Below are 18,987 nucleotides of genomic sequence, written 5' to 3' on the forward strand. Positions count from 1 at the left end.
CAGGACAGACAAGATAACATGCAGAGATATAACTATTAGATGGGGTAGATGTAGCAAGCCTTGGAGAGATAGAAAGTACCAACCTATCAGTTTCTACCCGTCACTCTAAAGCTGTGTTTGAAAAATTACACTTAGGAGCTGACTGGTTGGTACTTTAACTCTCTGCAAGGCTTAGTACATGTACCACAGAAACTCATTCCACGATAGGACTAGGAACTTCCTGGCATCAATCCCTTCAGAGTCAACACTGCAGCCTGTTCATCGCGTTTGCTTTAGGGGGAGCGAAGGATTTTTCTGCATCATACAATGCAAAGAACACTTTGCTATACAGATATACTACTAAACGTACATCATGGTATCCATACATGTTGAAATGAAAATGTGCGGAGTTGGCTTACAATCTGCATACATGATATTGTGTATTTAAACTGCTGCAAAATTTTAATTAAACAAACATTATTAGTACAAGATTAAATAAAATGTCCAAATACCAAATGCTCTCTCTTTATTCTTGCAATATAGGCAACACAACCTCTATACAAGTTTCAGAACATCTCCTTATCTGCTCCCCTTTATTAAGAGATTTTGTATTAGTCGATATACAGTATAGTGGATAGAGAGACATAATAACAGATGTTATTATAAAAGTAGAATATAATGTTGGAACAATACTCCCTACAATAAAGACAAGGTTATTGATTTTATTTTACAATTGTTAGAGCTTGAAAGCCTCTGTCCAAATCCTTACTTTAAGTGGTTTAAGATACTGTATGAATCTCTGAATCCAGTAGCTGTTATATGGTACAATTTCCTTTCAGCTTTTTCAGTATAGGAGAATGTGTGAATGCTGAGTGGAGCATTGATTGCTTATTTCTTTTAAAGTGCCTTAAAGCAAATTCTCACTAGAAAGGCTTTCAGTATGTAGCACATGGTGAAAAAGATCTAGGTCAAATAATTCACGGTGAGGAATACCTGCGTGTATTATAACTGTATATTTTGATACAGTGATCCCAACAATCCAGCACCAACAGCTGTCCCTTTGGAGTCACAGAAACTCCAACAGGACACGTCAGGCCCTGCTTAATTAAGACACTGTACCCTCCACTTTTAGGAAAATGAAGAATCTCTTTACGTCCGCTATCAGCAACTATCAAATCTCCCCGAGTCCCAACACACATCCCCGCAATGCAGCGGAAGTCCTCATTCTCAGAGAAGAAGTGACTGATTTGCCTTCCCAGTTGGCCGTCAGATCCCACAGAGCCGATAGAAAAGCCACCTTCAAGATTATGTTCGCACTGACGGTTTTCCAGGTTCAGACCAAGTCCTTGGGTAAAGAATACAGTTCCATCCTGGTCGCAAGCCACAAACTTCGGGCGCACAGCACTGCACAGCCGACTATATTTGACAACACCGAGGCTGCGATCTACGGTCAGGCACCACAGCTTTCCTCCTTCCACATCAGTTACCACAAACTGACCCGAGGGCATGGCTGCAATTCCCCATGGCTTGCTTAGTTGGCTTCTGTGACAAGCAATACAGTGTCCCTCCATTGTATATACCTTCACAGAGTTATCGTAGTTGTCAGTAACACCTATCAGTCCATGGCAGTTCATAGTTACCGATAATGGAATCAAGTTGGGAAGATCTGCGCCAAGAAAACTTAGCACAAAAGTGTCTATGCCTGTTGGGCTTCGTCTGATTTCTCTCAAAAAGCCTTTTCTGTTGAAGACCTGGATTCTGCAATTACCTCTGTCAGCCACTAGCACTTCCCCCAGCGCTGTAACATGCAGGCTAACTGGGAGATTAAACATACCTGGCATATTACCCTTAGAGCCCATCTTCCGCAGAAACTGGCACTGCTGCAAGCTGCGCGCAGCATCCGTCGGCTGAGTGATGGGAGGGGATGCACAATGCTGAACGTTCCCAACTTCTGGCAGTGTCTCCATGTCATTGCATACAGCCATGGGAAACGCATCAGCAGTAGGCTCTTGCAAATTCACAGTGTATGGATTCTTGACCACTTGCCCTACTTGTATAGGACCGACATGTCCCACCTTGAGAAACTCTACATCTTGCAAGGTGAGATCTTGGGGCAAATTAGCAGCAAGCTTAGGTTCTTCTTCCTCCAGCTCTTCCATCAGGGCTAAATCCGACTGCTTTATCTTTAGCATTAGGTAGTCGCACCTTGACACGATCTGTACTTCAGAGATGTTTAAATGGTATGCTTGTTCATCCAGCAATTGGTTGTTTAACTTCTCTACCTCATGTAAAGAAGCTGCAAAATGCTGGCGTGATCGAGCTAGCTCCTCTTGCACGCTGAATTCCTCTTTGCTGTAATCTTGCATAACCAATTTGTATTTGTTCTTTATATGCGAGGAAAGCTTGTCCAGAGATGCTTTTCTTTTTTCCAGGTCCTGCATGCATAGCCTCAGACTAGTGAGACTTTCCTGCAACGTGTGGCGACGCTCATTTGCAGCATCTGCCATTGAAAGTACAGTATGGTCTGAAGGACAGTGCGCTTCTTCTCTGCACGCCTCACATAGCACTAACGCGCAGTTCTTGCAGTAGCTGCGTGGTAGCCGACGATTGCAAATCTTGCACATCAATCCTGTGACAGCCAGACCTAGGTCTGCTGTATTAATAATCTTCAAGATGGTCAAGTTATCAGTCAGCTGAGACAAGTTTGTGACACGGGTTACCCGGCTACAGAAAGGGCAGCGCACTCCGTTGATATTACTGGTTAGGAGTTTTTCAAGGCACTGTTTACATATTGTATGACCACACTGCAAAAGCTTTGGCCTCAGGTGTTCTTCTGTGTAGGTCTCCATACATATGGGACACTCAAGCACTTCTCGAAGAGCATCCACATTCAAAGAGGAAGCAGCAGCCATGATTTCCTGGGGAGGAAAAAAAATGGAAAACAAATTCTTAAATCAAATTTGGGAACTTTCTTTGTTTAAAAAATAACATCTGCGTCTGTTGATAAGAAGAGTGATGATATTTTTTTTTATTAATATTATTTGTTTGTATATCATGTTTCTTTAAGCAACTCATTGTCATCATAGTACAATTGTGTAGCTATTTAGGTCTCTTTATGCTGGTAATGCCAGGTCTGACCATCACTTTCAATGCACTGCATGGAGGATGTACGCTTGATTGTTTGCTATAATGGGACCTGATTTTTGATCCACAGGCACAGCAACCATATTGTATAGTAAAACTCCTAAACCTTTTCTAAACAGATAAAAACCAAGATGACTGTTTGTTTACTTGAAACATAAGTAAAAATCAAAATAAAGAAAATTAATCTAAAGCTAGATACACACTGGACGAGGTGTACCGGGACGATATGTGGCTCGTTGGGCCAAAATATAGTACCGGGGGTACACATTAGAGCGATGTTATGAACGACGGAACGACCACTCGTTCCATCCTTCATTACCAAGAGGCCGCTTGAGATATCGTCAGGTTTGATGTGCAGCACATCAAACCTGACGACGTCCCATGCGCGGGGGAGCGCGCATATTGTGCATACACACTGCACGATATGTTGTTACGATTTGTCCAAATCATGACGACATCGCTCCAGTGTGTACCTAGCTTAAGACCTACAAGGGACATTATACTGATAAAAGAGAAATGTAAAAGTAATTTAACACTGTAATCCTTGTCAGGCTTCACAAAAGAACGGGGGATGTGCCGTCAAACATCACCGGGATGTATGGTTGTGCACTTTACCAAATATTTGCAGATTTTCCTGTACATGTCTATAAGGCGAGAAGGATATGAATCAAAGATAAATGGTAGTATTATTTGGTCAATAAAGATATAAATACAATATAAATAACTTAGGTGATATTCTCTAAAAAGCTCAAAAATTGGTTAAATAATGTGGGACCAGTATGTGGAGGTCTTCTACTGATGGGAAAGTGGTTTCTGAACTCACAGATGGCAACTAAAAAGTTTTTTTTTCCAACATTTTACAAACTTGTATAAAAATACTGAAATATCACATGAAACACATTTTAATGTACCCAAAGATGCTATAAAGATTTTAATATACTGAAAATCACGCTTAGTATAATTTTTCTACCATTACTAAAAAAAAATAAATCAAACATTTGACTCCCTTTAAGAACCGAACCTCTAATACTTATGACCACTAACAGCCTTCTATACTGTCCTGCTATCTCAGTTGACACTTTTTTTGTGGTCCAGGATGATTTCCCCATTTTTCACTTCTGCCAGGTAGATTTTTGTAGAAAATAATGTGCGACGTCACCTCAAGTCCTGTGGATCGCCATTTCTAATTGAATCTCACATTTCTCATGTGCACGGTGTTTGCAAGTTTTATGATGCAAATTCACTTTCGGAAACTCACATCAAATTGAATTGACCCCTTAATTGAGCGATGTGTATTCGGACGATATTTCGGCCCTACATATCGGATCCTGAGTACATATCAGAGCGATGAAATGAATGTCGAATGATCATTGGGTTCGTCCTTCATACACTGCATGGCGCCGCATGCGATATCGTCAAGTTTGATGTCCGGCACACCAAACCTGACTACATTGCTAGTGACCACAGGAGCGAGCATGTCGTGCATACACTGCACGATTGGACGTTCCATTTGGCCAAATCGGAACGACATTGCTCCAGTGTGTACCCAGCTTTAGAGTCCAATTTGAGACATCCATGACAAGTTATTTAAAAGCCCGACACTACCTCATTTTTGATTATTTGATCTCTAATTGAGATAATAATACAAATATCTATGGGTGGCACAGCTCTCAACTTTGCACCTGTTCAAAATGGCAAATAAAGCAGAGGGTGCATGACGGGGACGAGGACGCTCCACCCATTGTGTTTCCTTTATTTCCCCTCCATCAAAAGACCCGTTCACTGCCTCCCAGCTTTCTGACACACAGCACAAAGCTGTCTGGATAAGGATAGCGGGACAGAGCCCTCAAATCGGAACTGTCCATCCTGAGGGGTCTATTTACTAAGCTGTGTTAGGAGATAAAGTGAATGGTGATAAGGTTCCAGCCAATTAGCTCTTAACTTCCATTTTTCAAACACAGCCTGTGACATGGCAGTTAGGAGCCGATTGGCTGGTACCTTACCTCCGTTCACTTTATCTCCTAACACAGCTTAGTAAATAGACCCCTGAATCAGGACAGTGTGGAGGTATGGGATAATATTATGAAGCATATCAAAGGGAAGAATGCAGCAGGGAAAAGAAAGGTTCTTATTTGATGATAATATCTGATCATACATTACTTAAAATGTATAATGAAAACATACTTAGAAAGAAGTGCATTTTCCTTTAAATAACTTGACTGCACTAGTATTTAAATTTATGATTAAACAAGCTCTTTGCAAATAGGGTTGGCAAGTCAGACATTAGAAACAGGAGACGTATGAAATAAACATGCTTAATCACTGCAATTCAATTAGCTCAAATGCATGATACAGGCTTGCACGGTAATGACTGCAATTTGTCATATGTATTTTATACAAAGAAACAATCTAACACAATGTAATCTACTAGGTACAACATGCTCTGCTCCCAAGTTTCTCATTTATTTTCTGAATTCATCAACATGGATTAATTAAAGGGGTCTTGCACTCAAAAGTACTTTTTTTTTTTTTAGAAGCAGTACAAGTGGGACTAATGTAAATATATACACATAATGCAGAAGGAATCTATGGGTACTATACAGGAGCACCTAAATGGTCTCACATTATAGGCGGCCCGCAGTTATATATTTTACATACACACACATCATCCTATGACATAAAATCACTTATCAGCAACCACCTTGATCAAATAAGTCACACTACTAAAAACTGGAGTACCTCAGTGTTCTTAGCTACAGTATTTGTTGTTTTCTAGCACTAGCTGGTCAAGAAAATTAGATGTCTGATTATAATAATTTTAGCAGTTGACACAAATCTTTACCCACTTAACATTAATTGTCATGCATCCTAAACTAGTGTGGGCCATTTATTTAAATGCCGATTCCCCGTTCTGCCGATGTCAATCGGTTGACTCCGATGATCGGCGATTTGTGAGGGGATTGGCAAAAACAACATGTTAATCCCTGACCAGCCATTTCAGTTGGAATCAGGGAATCTAGATTGTGAAAATTCAACATGTTGCACAATCTCCCGACCCAAGTGTCGGAAGAATGAGGATTTGCCCCGATAGAGGCTAGATGTATGGCCCTAGTGGTTTCTTGTTTAAGAAAACATCATTTGTACTGATAATGGGAAGGCTTTGCCATGGCAAATATAGATTTTGGTACAATTAAGAGATTCAATTCAGCGTGATGTTGAGTAGCCCCGGAAAGGAGTTCCTGGAGCTATTCAATTGACCGCGGTTTAAGTCCGACTAGAACCACACGCCGGAGAATGGCAGGTTACCGCGCCTATAACCGACATTCTCCGACCAAAGTGCCGGCACAAGGCTGTTAGTGCTAAGCCGGAAAACAGCATCGTAGGCGACATTTAAATTGGATTTCTGCATGTACCTCAGGAGGGTGAGAGCAGAAATTCTGTATTCGGACTTACCATCGCTGTTCCCGGGCTATTCAGCATCGCTCTGAATTGATTCGCCCCCACTGTAGCAACTTCTTGCCATGAATACTTCATGGACTTGGTGACAGATACATATAGCATTCTTACAGCCTGCAATTTATGGTAGAGATCCAGCCAGCCATTCTCCTCACTGTTAGTAGGATGATCCCATTCATTTCAACAGAGGAAACAAAGTAGTAATATATACAGTATGTGTACCCATATATATTCAGTAATACAGCATTTTAAAGTACATTTTAAGCATTTGTATACTTATTATTGCTCTTCCATTATCATATCATGTGATTGCGGATGTTACTGCTGGTGTCATGGGATGTTGTGTGTGATCAGTGATGTAATAATATTTGAAATATCATAAACAATGTCCTCTTAAATGTCCTGGGTTTTCTCGTGCATTTAATTTCTTGGAAAAGATTAAAGTAGCATTGTTCAAATTATGATTTTTACTACTAATTAAAGCACACTAAAGGTGCCCATCCACTAGCAGACATGAAAATGACTGCACGATTACGAAATTGTAATTGCGCAGTTGTTTGTTAGTCTGTGATGAGCCTGCACTAAATGAGCAGTCGTTCAGTGCAGGCTCATCAATCATCTGCAAACATGCTCAACCTGACGTTCTCGTCAGGTCGACCAACATGTCTGCAAGATGATAGATGTCTAAACGACCAGCGGGCACGTGCATTGCTGGTCGTTTTAGACATTTTTGCAAACGATTTGCAAACGATTGTTATTATTCAATCGCTCAACTTAATCGTCTAGTGGATGGGCACATTTACTATATTCAATCTAATCGCTGACTAGAAAGCTAAGCAATAGCACACAATCTCACATCTGGTATCAGTCACATTGCCAATGGTCACTATGTCGCCACCAGAATGTTGACATCATTAATGCTGTCACCCCAAAAAAAAAATTTGACATGGACAAAATGTTGATATGATCATTAAGGTTAGGCGTAGGGTTACACTTATCTTAAGAAGACATTGTCAACATTTCATCAGTTCCGACATGGTGAACATGTTGACATCATATACCGAGCCCCTCTCATCTCTGTGTAATGGTAAAAGGAGCAAGAAAGACCTTTGCTCTATGGCCGTGGTAGAACTATACATTACAGGATTCATTTTCTGAGCTCAACCCTCCATACGCCAACGGCATGGGTAGAATCCACTCCCTCAGACATTAGGTCATATGGGGGAGATTTATCAAAGCTTGTAGAGGGAGAGCGTACCAACCAACCGGCTCCTGTCATTTTTCAAACAGCCTGTAAAATTACATATTTAATAAAAGCCGATTGGTTAGTACTTTATCTATGTCATTTTACAGGCTGTTTGAAAAATGACAGGAGCCGATTGGTTGGTACGCTCTCCCTCTACAAGCTTTGATAAATCTCCCCCAATAAGTCCAGTTTTCAATGGCTATCCCAGCAAACCCTTGTTGGAATTCAGATCAGGCAATAGGTGTGTATAGTGACAACTGAGAAACAGGAAGGCACAGACTAATAACGAGAACCAATGCAGCACTGAAACTTAGCTAAACGCACAGCTGCACACTCACATGCCCAACCTGCCAGCAGTTCCACGCGATAAGAGCAATTTAACTACATAATTTAAACATCAAAACAAGAGAGATCTATTGGCAGTTGCAGTATTCCCTTTTCTGCTAACAGATAAATTGTTCACCTCAGGTCATGCTTTGGAAATGGTGCGTGAAAAACGTGTTAATATTGTGTGAGCTCTCCTGCTGTGGAATTACATCCAAGCTGTGCATAACTAATACGTGACCTGTTGTGCTTGCTTGTTATTGTGGAGCACCTGGAGCCCGGAATTAGCAGTGTCTGCAGAAGCATACACCATGATACTGAGGCAATGTCACTTCATATGAATTAATGACATGTATTTATTTGGGTAAATTGCTGGCGTTGCTAAGGAAAACATCTCACGGAGAACCTATGTTGATTATAAATCAGGATGTTGATTATAAATAAGGAGGAGAAAATAATACAGGGAAATATCAAGTCAATTTTCTCCCTTTTTAAATTGGCAAAAATCACCAGAAAACGCCTCCTTGCCACAAGGAAAAAAGGGTAATTGCCACTTTCAAAATTCAAACAATATGCAGTGACTTTTATCAGTTTTAAAAATGGGATTTCGACAGCAAGGTTTCAAAAATGACTGAACTTTTTCCATTTGTTTATTCGACATTTTCATTGCGTGCAGCCTCCAATCATTTCTCAGGGCTGGTGCGGTTTAACCACTTAACCGGCTAATATTTTTTCCCAAAATGTCCCTAAATTTGTTGATTTTTTTAAAATAAAAAAAAATGTAAATAAGAGTCATTTAAACCCGATTCAGTATAAAGTTTATTAACAATTATGCAAATTTGTTAATAAAAACACACTGAATAAGGGTTGCATACCTCTCATTGACATCATCTGATCATTTGAATGGAACAATGGACCACAGATCCTAGAGACCACGGTTCATTATACCAAAAGACAAAAATAACTAAGGGAACACGATTTTAAAATAAACTTCCACTGAATAAAATACTCACAATAATACTTGTTTATCATTTTATTCAAAATAAAAAAAGTGTACATGTTTTATCCATTGTAGCCCGAATGGGAAAGTGTAAGTGTACAAATCACTAATACCACATTTCCACCAAAGTCCTGGTTCTGACCCGGGATTTGGAACATGCTGGGTAAGACCCTTTTCCACCGCGGCGACGATGCGGATTATTCCCAGATTGGCGTTGTTCACGGTGCACACGGGCGCAGTTCCGGCGCTTGGAGAGGACATCTCCTTGCGCCGGAATGCGGCTCTTCCCGTGCTGTAAACGATACCCGGGTCAGACTACATGGGTTACCCGTTTCCACTGCAGCTCACCCAGGTCCTTCCCAGAAAAAAACCCTGTTAGGTACCCGGTAAGGATTCTCTGGTGATTATACCTGGGTAGAGCCATTTCCACTAACAAAAATCCCTGGTTGTTGTGCGTTCATATGCAATAACCCAGAATTTTAAGATCAGTGGAAAAGGGGGATCAAATCCAAGGGACCAATTCATTTAAAAAGTGATGCCTATCGGAACAGCATGGAACCGGCGGCACATCTCAGACAGAAAACCATTACTTTTACCTAGGAGCATCACAAATTGGCTCCTGGAGAAGGGATGATTGGCTCCTGACAATAGGAAGTCCTGGGAACTCCTCATGTTAATATTTTACCAGCAGTAAACACAGATAAGCAGGTGAACTGTTTAGTTGACTTTCCCATTTGGACCTCGGCAGAACAAAATAGATTTATTTTTATTTTCTATTAAATAAAATTGTGAATAATGGTTGGGAAGTTTTGTATTCCTTTTATGGTATATTAGGCAATAGTCTTAGGGCCCTGTGTTCATTTTACCACCGAGGTCTCTCCAAGGTACCCAATCTTATTACCCCAGCCCCCACAGCATAGGGGTGTCAGGTGTAATGATTTTGGTTGGGAGACCATATATTGTTCATATATGCCTGTATATTTATTACATTAAACCATGTTGGTTCAAAGGCTTTCCCATTACTTTTAATACTTGTACAAGTGTATAAAAGGTTTATATGTTTTGAAAATCTCACTTATTATATATGTATATACACTGATTGCACCAAAATTTAAATTATGTGGGTCCAGGGAACCCACGATTTAAAATATTTATAATACTATCATAGCTATATAACAGCACCCATAATCTAAACACTAGAGACATTAGTACTTAGGGGCATCAGACTCTGATCTACCACAGTGACAGACTCTCTGGGGTCACCTCCTGGTTCTCACTGCGCCGACGCCCTCTCTTTGTCCCAGTCCATAATGGCCATTGGGTCCCACAATGAGGCTATTATGTGCAATATTCAGGGGGCAAGGGTAGAAAGCAGCTGGCGCAGTACTGAGGGGCAAGGAGGTGGTAAGGGGCATGCAGTACTGTGGGTATGGAGAGAGCAAAGGTAGATAAGCAGTAATTGTGACAGTTCTGGGGGGGGTAAGGAGGGGGCCAGGGGCAGGCAGTGCTGGGGGTATGAAGGGGACAATGGTAGAAAACAGCTGGCGCAGTACTGGTGAGCAAGGAGGGGGTTAGGGGCATGCATTGGGCAAAGGTAGATAGCAGCTGGGGTAGTACTGGGGCAAGAAGGTTAGGGACAGATAGTGCTGGGTGTAGGGAGGGGGCAAGGGTAGGCAGCTGGGGTAGTACTGGGGGCAAGGAAGAGGCTAGGGGCAAGCATAATTGGGGTAGGGAGGGAGTAAGGGTAAATAGCAGCTAGGGCAGTATAGCAACACTGATTATACTATGTAGTTACATTTTACTTTTTGTTTTCACACTTCTGCCAAATTATATAAGTTTACTTCTATGGCACATGATGAGGTATTATTATTTAAAGCACCAACATATTCTATAGCGCTGTACTATCAAACCACATGCTAAAGACACTTTACTGGAGCACTGTATAATAAACATTACACAGGCTACAAGCTGCTAGAACTGAGGACAAAAGTCATTCATCCTGCAGTACCTCCACACCAGGGTGTGCTTAATCGGAACAAAATAACACTGGCAGGACACATACCTGCTGAGCCATCACTCTGTCATTTTTCCACACAGGCTCAGATCCCTTGAACAGGTTTATCAGGTACAACATATACATTAACACTTTTAGGGGTAAATCCAATTAGGTGCGAATGACGAGGTGCTATTTTCGCATAGCGAATTAATTTTGCAATCCAATTAGCAACTCGCACTGAATCAGTCAGAATAAATTCGCAACTTTCCACTCGCACCTCCCTGAGGGTGAGAGAAGAAAACTAAAATCTTTATTTTAAGGTTAAAATGTGGGGACACCACGCTGAACCCCTTGGACACCCCCCTAATTAGGCATTTTGAAGCTTCCAATTAGCTTAATTACATTTAATTTTTTGGGATAAAAAAAAAGAAAACAGTCCTCGAATTATCCCAAAATCAACTTTGTTAGTTTAGGCACCCCAAAGTTAATTACAATAACTTTTTAGTTGAAAAATAATTGTCTTTATATTTTTTTAAAAATTTTTCAAGGTGCCCACAAAGTACCCCAAAATCGCCAGTTGTCCTACTTTTTTTTTGCATTTTCGTTTAATTCGTTAGAGATTAAACGAAAAAACACAAATCAGCCATTTGACACCATTTAATAACCCACAGTACCTTCCTAATGCCCACAAACAGCCTTCTATATGGTCCTGCTAAAATTATCCATTTTGGGGGGTACAGAACGATCACCCCACATTTTCATGCATTTCTCATTTGGCAGTCAAATCGCACCCCTCCGCTGTGAGTAGTGCGAATAGGCAAATCTTTATTGGATTGGAGTATTCTCGGGAGCACGCTTCGCTGCTATGTGTGCGAGTTTCAGGAAACAAACTCGCTACTCGCACCTAAGTGGATTGAGCCCTTGGTGTTCATTCTAGCACCCTGCACCTGTAAAACCCATGCAGTTCCTCTTTTCTGCCTGGGGTGTCGCTCTCTGCTCTGGTGCTTCTAGCACACTATGGTCTATATTGCAGCAGCTTGTTGCATCTGCTGAATGTGCTAGAAGCACCAGAGCAGAGTGTGACGACCCAGGCAGGATAGAGGAACTGCATGGGTTGTGACAGGTGCAGGGTGCTAGAATGAAGCCTACACTTGATATTCCAGACCACTGCAACAAAAATCACACCTCCAATCCTATAACTTGCACAGTAGGATGGTCAATATCTCAGGAAGAGTAAACACAAGCTGGGCCCATAGGGATGGGCTGTAGTATATAGGGGGTCAAAGCAGTCACAAAGTAAAGGGGATTTAGCGAGAGAGAGAGAGGAATACTGTGTGACTGAAGCAGAAAGAGTAGTGCTGGGCAACCAGGTGTACTGAGCTTTCTACTTTAGGTCTATTAAACCATCTTCTCAGCACGGAGGGTAACATGGTGCAGCTGCTGTTATAAGGGTGTATGAGCCGGGCTCCCTGTAGTCATCGTGTTGCGCTCACCTGTTCCAACAATGAGTGACCGCGTGCAGACGTCACTCCGAGTCCGACCTGGGAACAGGGGAAATGCAGGGAGGAGACGCAGCCTTGCTGCTGCTGCTCCCGGGCAGCTGGCATGGCCTAACAGTACTAGGACGTGGGGTGGTGGGCCGGCTGGTGTCTGTCTGGGCAGTTACCTGTTGTAGTCAGGGAGACTTCTCCTACGCCCTTACTATTACAACTCTGCTCCTACACATCACTACTATGACTCTGCTCCTACACCTCACTGCAAGGGCAAAATGTACCAAGCCACGGACACAGTGCGTCCTGCAGGAACCGTTTTGTTATAAAAACCAAGTCCCCAAATGCCTGTAGCCCGTAAACATGCACTATAGTGCGTATTTTGTAATCACTGTGGAACGACAATAATCCCGAAATAAAGAGAAAGTACGGGAGCTGAATGGGACATTTTTATTGGCAGAGCATGTGCTGTGGGACCCGCTCAGTTTCCAATACATACACAAAGAGTGTAGTGTGTGTGTGTGTGTGTGTGTGTGTGTGTGTGTGTGTGTGTGTGTGTGTATGACAGAAAGACTGTGTTGTTCAATATACAATCCACAGTTACAAAGTGCAGTACCCATTTTTTTTTTAGAGCTGTCTCTGCCAAAAGACCCATTGCATGCACTTGCATTTTGGTCAAGCTTTGCCAGTTTTAAAATGATGCAGAAACAGCTTTAGGGGATGTAGAGGAAAGCATTTGTTATTGGTTTCCTAACTTTAGATTAATTTATTAACAGGTATGTGTGTAGCGCATACATATTCCATAACGCTTTACAGATGATAATTGGCCATTCATATCAGTCCCTGCCGCAGTGGAGCTTACAATATATATTCTCTACCACATGTACACACACTAGGGTTAATACTTGTTGGAAGCCAATTAACCTTCCAGTATATTTTGAGATTGTGGGAGGAAACCGATGTCCGGAGGAAACCCACGCAAGCATACAGAGAACATACAAACTCCACACAGTTAGGGCAGTGATGGATATCAGCCTATTATTATTATGGGTCTATTTTCAACCAATATACGGTACAGATTTTGACTGACGTACTATTGTAAGCCGAGGCCTAATTACAGATACCTTAAGAATGGAAGGGATGTTGTGTCAACTAATTAAAATGATTAAAGCATAACACACACACATCATACACAAATCAGGGTAAGGGGTAATGGAAGAAAGGTTGCACCAAGGACTGATGTTCAAAACATCATAAATTCTCAAATAAACCTTAAATTCCTATTGCTATTATAAATTGATGATCAGGTAAGGGGTGCTACTCAGGGACATTATTTCAAAAAAGGAGAGAAGGGAAGAATCCCTATATGAGTGCACTATTACTTATAATAAAAATAAAATATAACCTTTATTATAATTCTTAAAATACACCCTTGGGTAAACAAACACAGTAAAATACAAAACATACAATATTAGATATAACAGAACATATTAAAATATGCATGCTCAGTCCTATATATTTGTCACATATACACTTGATAGTGTCCCTTTGTGTACCTATTAAATTTATAATGTTCCTAAATTCAATGACAGTTTGAGATGCTCTCAAATTATTGGCTGCTTTATAGAGAGTATCAGCAATTAGATTAACCCACATGTGTACGTCTTAATTGAGAAGATCCAGTTATAATCAAGTGTGCTTACAGATCTAATATATCAACCAAATGAATCCCCTTACTAGGGTGTTATATTATAATGTAACACATTATAGATCATTTCTTTATTTGTAATTGTTTCCACAACACCACGTTGATTCCAGAACAGCAACACTGTATCAATCTCAATAGTCTGGTTTAATAGTGGATAACAAACAGATCATTACAGAGTATCCAGCCTGCCAGTAATTCCTCTAATTTACAGTTGTTTGTTCCCATTCGTCACTAATTAATAGCTTGGTTCATACACACTGGGTAATAGTATAATATAAAGCGGCACTGCTGACTCTGGCCGCATAGCTCTCTCATTCAGCCGAGTTATCACATAAGGCAGCGCTGCTTACAGTGGCCGCATATCTTTCTCAGCTGACTCACTTAATATACACAGCAGCGCTTTGAGTCTGGCCACATGTCTCCTCTCAGCTAGCTTGGTATATCTCCTGCTCTTAGAGTATAAGCTGCACTATTTGCACTGGCTCTGCAGCACCGTGCAAAAGCTACAGCTAGAATTACTATCAATTCAGTGGAGCTTCAATTTCTATCATAACATTCAAATTATAGGTACAACAGGTATTATTAACATTTAGGACTGGCACAGAGAATGCCTAGACACACACGTGTTTCGCTTGTGCTTTCTCAAAAGGCTGACCAGAGCACCTGTCAAACCTGGCCTTAAATACCAGTATCCACCTATCATCTTAAATTGAACCATATATTATAACCCTCCATATATTTTTTTCCATAAAGATCTGTAATATAGTAAATCCTTTAATAATCCCATTCTAAAATCAGTAGATCAGAAAAAATATAAATATATATAGTGAAAAAATTAGAAAACAATTATATTCTAAAAAAAAAAAAGGAGTATAATGAATAATGACATCACCAATAACATAAAAAACTCTCAAATATATATCTGCATTAGAATACCTACAGTGTTATATCTATATAATAGATATACATCTATATGCATCAGTAATCTTTATGAAACTGTAATATATAGGGAGTTATAATATATGGTTCGATTTGTAAAATTTTATAATTTGATAATATACACAGAAATAGCTAATAAGAGTATATTTGTTTCCCATTGGCTAATTTATGTGTCAATCATGACTGAAGTAAGATGATAGGTGGATACTGGTATTTAAGGCCAGGTTTGACAGGTGCTCTGGTCAGCCTTTTGAGAAAGCACAAGCGAAAAACGTGTCTAGGCGTTCTCTGGGCCCGATTCAGACCCGGTCGCAAGCGCTGAGCGCACGCAACCGGGTCGATGGTGGCCCAGAGTGCATGTGCATGACGGAGCCGGCTCCGTCGTGCGCAAGCCCGGATAGCGACGGGCAATCCGTCGGTCTGGGTCTCGTACCAAAGGGGGCGTGCTGTCGATGTTGGGTGACAGCACGCCCCCTTTGGTGGGTTGGCCGGGGGGGGGTGGCTGCCCAGACGGAGGTGTTCCCATTAGGGATGTGCAGGCTCGGTTCTACTCGGTTCCGTTCGTTTTTTTTTACCGAATCTTATTGGCTATCCAAAACTCGTGACAGCTGAAACCCAATAAGATTCGGGAAAAAAAAACGAACGGAACCGAGTAGAACCGAGCCTGCACATCCCTAGTTCCCATGTGAACGCCTCCGTTTGGGAGAGATTTCAGCTCTGTTAGTGCCGAAATCTCTCTGGGGCTTGCGGCAACGAGACCCTACCACAAGGGTCTCGTCGCAAGCCCGATGGTCTTGACCATCGCGACCATCTTCCTGGCCGCTCGCTATCACCAACAGCTATGCGAGCAGTCAGGAGGCCGTTATAAAAAAAAAAAAAAAAAGGAACAGCCCTGATTCAGAGCCTCTGTGCCAGTCTTAAATGTTAATATACCTGTTGTACCTATAATTTGAATATTATGATAGAAATTGAAGCTCCACTGAATTGATAGTAATTCTAGCTGTAGCTTTTGCACGGTGCTGCAGAGCCAGTGCAAATAGTGCAGCTTATACTCTAAGAGCAGGAGATATACCAAGCTAGCTGAGAGGAGACATGTGGCCAGACTCAAAGCGCTGCTGTGTATATTAAGTGAGCCAGCTGAGAAAGATATGTGGCCACTGTAAGCAGCGCTGCCTTATGTGATAACTCAGCTGAATGAGAGAGCTATGCGGCCAGAGTCAGCAGTGCCGCTTTATATTATACTATTACCCAGTGTGTATGAACCAAAATATTAATTAGTGACGAATGGGAACAAACAACTGTAAATTAGAGGAATTACTGGCAGGCTGGATACTCTGTAATGATCTGTTTGTTATCAACTATTAAACCAGACTATTGAGATTGATACTGTGTTGCTGTTCTGGAATCAACATGGTGTTGTGGAAACACAATTACAAATAGAGAAATGGTCTATAATGTGTTACATTATAATTAGGGATGTGCAGGCTCGGATAGGTTCGAGTTTGCACGTGGAGTTCGGATTTTTCCCTCCAAAAAAACGGAACTCAGAATGAGGCAAAACGTCATCTTACATGGACGAACATCATCATTCCTGGACAAAAGACCAGGAATGATGATGTTCGTCCATGTAAGATGACGTTTTGCCTCGTTCTGAGTTCCGTTTTTTTGGAGGGAAAAATCCGAACTCCACGTGCAAACTCGAACCTATCCGAGCCTGCACATCCCTAATTATAATATAACACCCTAGTAAGGGGATTCATTTGATTGATATATTAGATCTGTAAGCACACGATTATAAATTGATCTTCTTAAATGAGACGTACACATGTGGGTTAATCTAATTGCTGATACTCTCTATTAAGCAGCCAATAATTTGAGAACATCTCAAATTGTCATTGAATTTAGGAGCATTATAAATTTAATAGGTACACAAAGGGACACTATCAAGTGTATATGTGACAAATATATGGGACTGACCACACATTTTAATATGTTCTGTTATATGTAATATTGTATGTTTTGTATTTTGCTGTGTGTTTGTTCACCCAAGGGTGTATTTTAAGAATTATAATAAAGGTTATATTTTATTTTTATTATAAGTAATAGTGCACTCATATAGGGATTCTTCCCTTCTCTCCTTTTTTGAAATAACACACATACATATATATTTGCATCAATAATGAGAATTGCTAACTATACGAGCACAGTACATTAGTATAGCTGTGCCCCTTGTGATATTATGCAAGTCTACCACAAAAGTGGCATTTGTGCATGTCACATAGATGCATCCATATATATACCCTATATTATGAAATGGTCCTAGAAGTGGAGCGTTGCTAAGTTTATGCAGTACCGTAGACTAGGACTATAAAATAAACCATATATACAGTATAAAAGTATATACACTATGACTTACACCTGGTGATGAATTTGCTAACATAACTGATCATTCACACCTAATACAGTTTGCCTCTGGTGCTTTTATTACCTCCTCAGCGCGATTACACGTTGATCTTAATAACAGATACAATACATTTCCGAGAGTACCTTCCTATGGTGACAGATCGCTGCTCAGTACCGAGGCTTACCTTGCACCTATTGCACCACTCCCGGGCCGTGTGTGAGGGCGCCCGGTGACGTCACTTCCGCTTAGTCCCAAAGCATGACGGGAGATGTAGTTCTCTAAGTGACCGTGACGCTGGGTTCATTATATTTTCATATAATATGATCGTAAGCGCACAGCAGCAGCACTAGCGACTGGAGAAACGCTGACTTGTTACGATCCTGCCGCTGAGCACCTGCCTGTATCTGTGTAATAATGTGTAATGCAGATGGAACATTTCTGGGTGCTTAGTGAAATGTTAAAGTCATACCTGGGCTACCAATATGTAGACTATGAATGATGCCCAAAACACAGAGGGGTCAATTCAATTATACCCCTTTTCTAACAAAATTCCGGGTCTGACTCGGCGTTGGAACAGAGGGCCTACTTCAGACCCGCTCGCAAGCGGGTCGATGTTGGCCAAGTGCGCATGCGCGAGACCCGAATAACGACGGCCAAGCCGTCATTATGGGTCTCGCACCAAAGGGGGTGTGCTGTCGATAGTGATTGACAGCACGCCCCCTTTGGTGGGCGTGCCGGGGGCGTGGCTGCCCAGACGGAGGTGTTCCCATGGGAACGCCTACCGTCTGGGGCCGGCCCCACTAACATCACTAGTGATGTCAGTGGGAGTGCTCTCGGCTCTGATAGAGCCAAAAGTACTCCAGGGCTTGCGGAAACGAGACCCTACCGCAAGGGTCTCGTCGCAAGCCCGATTGTCTTGACCATCGCGACCATCATTTTGGCCGCTTGCTATAGCTGTGGGTGGTCACCCACAGCTATGCGAGCGGCCAGGAGGTCGCTCTTAAATTCAGAGGGACGGCCCTGATTCAGAGCGAGCGCTCTGTCAGAGTGTCCGGCTCTGAATCAGGGCCAGAGTTCCTATCCGGATCAGACCCGGAATTTAGCCGGCGCCGACACGAGATATTCCATAGTCGGCGCAGCTCACACTGGAGTCGGGTCTGCATAGACCCGGCTTTTCTGGCGTGAAAGTGGACGCTTGGAGATGACGTCATCTCCAAGCGCCACTGAAGCCGGACCAATCGGCCGGCTTGCAGCGCACTGCAAGTCATCATGACCTGGAGTGTGCTGTTCTCACAGCAGGG

At 41.8% G+C, this 18,987-nt stretch overlaps 2 protein-coding genes across 5 annotated transcripts in view; one reads left to right on the forward strand and one right to left on the reverse strand.

The window, feature by feature from the left end:
• Positions 1-18,987, forward strand: part of ASTN2 (astrotactin 2) — a 567,587-nt gene that overhangs the window by 397,097 nt on the left and 151,503 nt on the right. The gene's annotated exons all lie outside the window — the stretch shown is intronic.
• Positions 489-17,955, reverse strand: TRIM32 (tripartite motif containing 32). 3 transcript variants are annotated; one of them, XM_088467079.1, is made up of 2 exons: positions 17,871-17,955; positions 489-2,897 (listed from the first exon to the last, which is right to left on the reverse strand). In XM_088467079.1, the coding sequence occupies exon 2, from the start codon at positions 2,889-2,891 to the stop codon at positions 957-959; it is 1,935 nt and encodes a 644-aa protein (XP_088323205.1). In that variant the 5' UTR covers positions 2,892-2,897; positions 17,871-17,955; the 3' UTR covers positions 489-956. The 3 variants fall into 3 exon arrangements, with proteins under 3 accessions (XP_088323205.1, XP_088323223.1, XP_088323214.1); XM_088467097.1 differs by having other exon boundaries at positions 17,830-17,872; XM_088467088.1 differs by lacking the exon at positions 17,871-17,955 and adding an exon at positions 17,771-17,856.

This window comes from Taudactylus pleione, unplaced genomic scaffold, assembly GCF_031769625.1.
Source record: "Taudactylus pleione unplaced genomic scaffold, aTauple2 ptg000009l, whole genome shotgun sequence".
Lineage (NCBI taxonomy): Eukaryota > Metazoa > Chordata > Amphibia > Anura > Myobatrachidae > Taudactylus > Taudactylus pleione.

What these genes read in the sequence shown, in the direction of transcription:
- TRIM32 (XM_088467079.1), bottom strand. Translation starts at nt 2,891, where the DNA reads ATGGCTGCTGCTTCCTCTTTGAATGTGGATGCTCTTCGAGAAGTGCTT.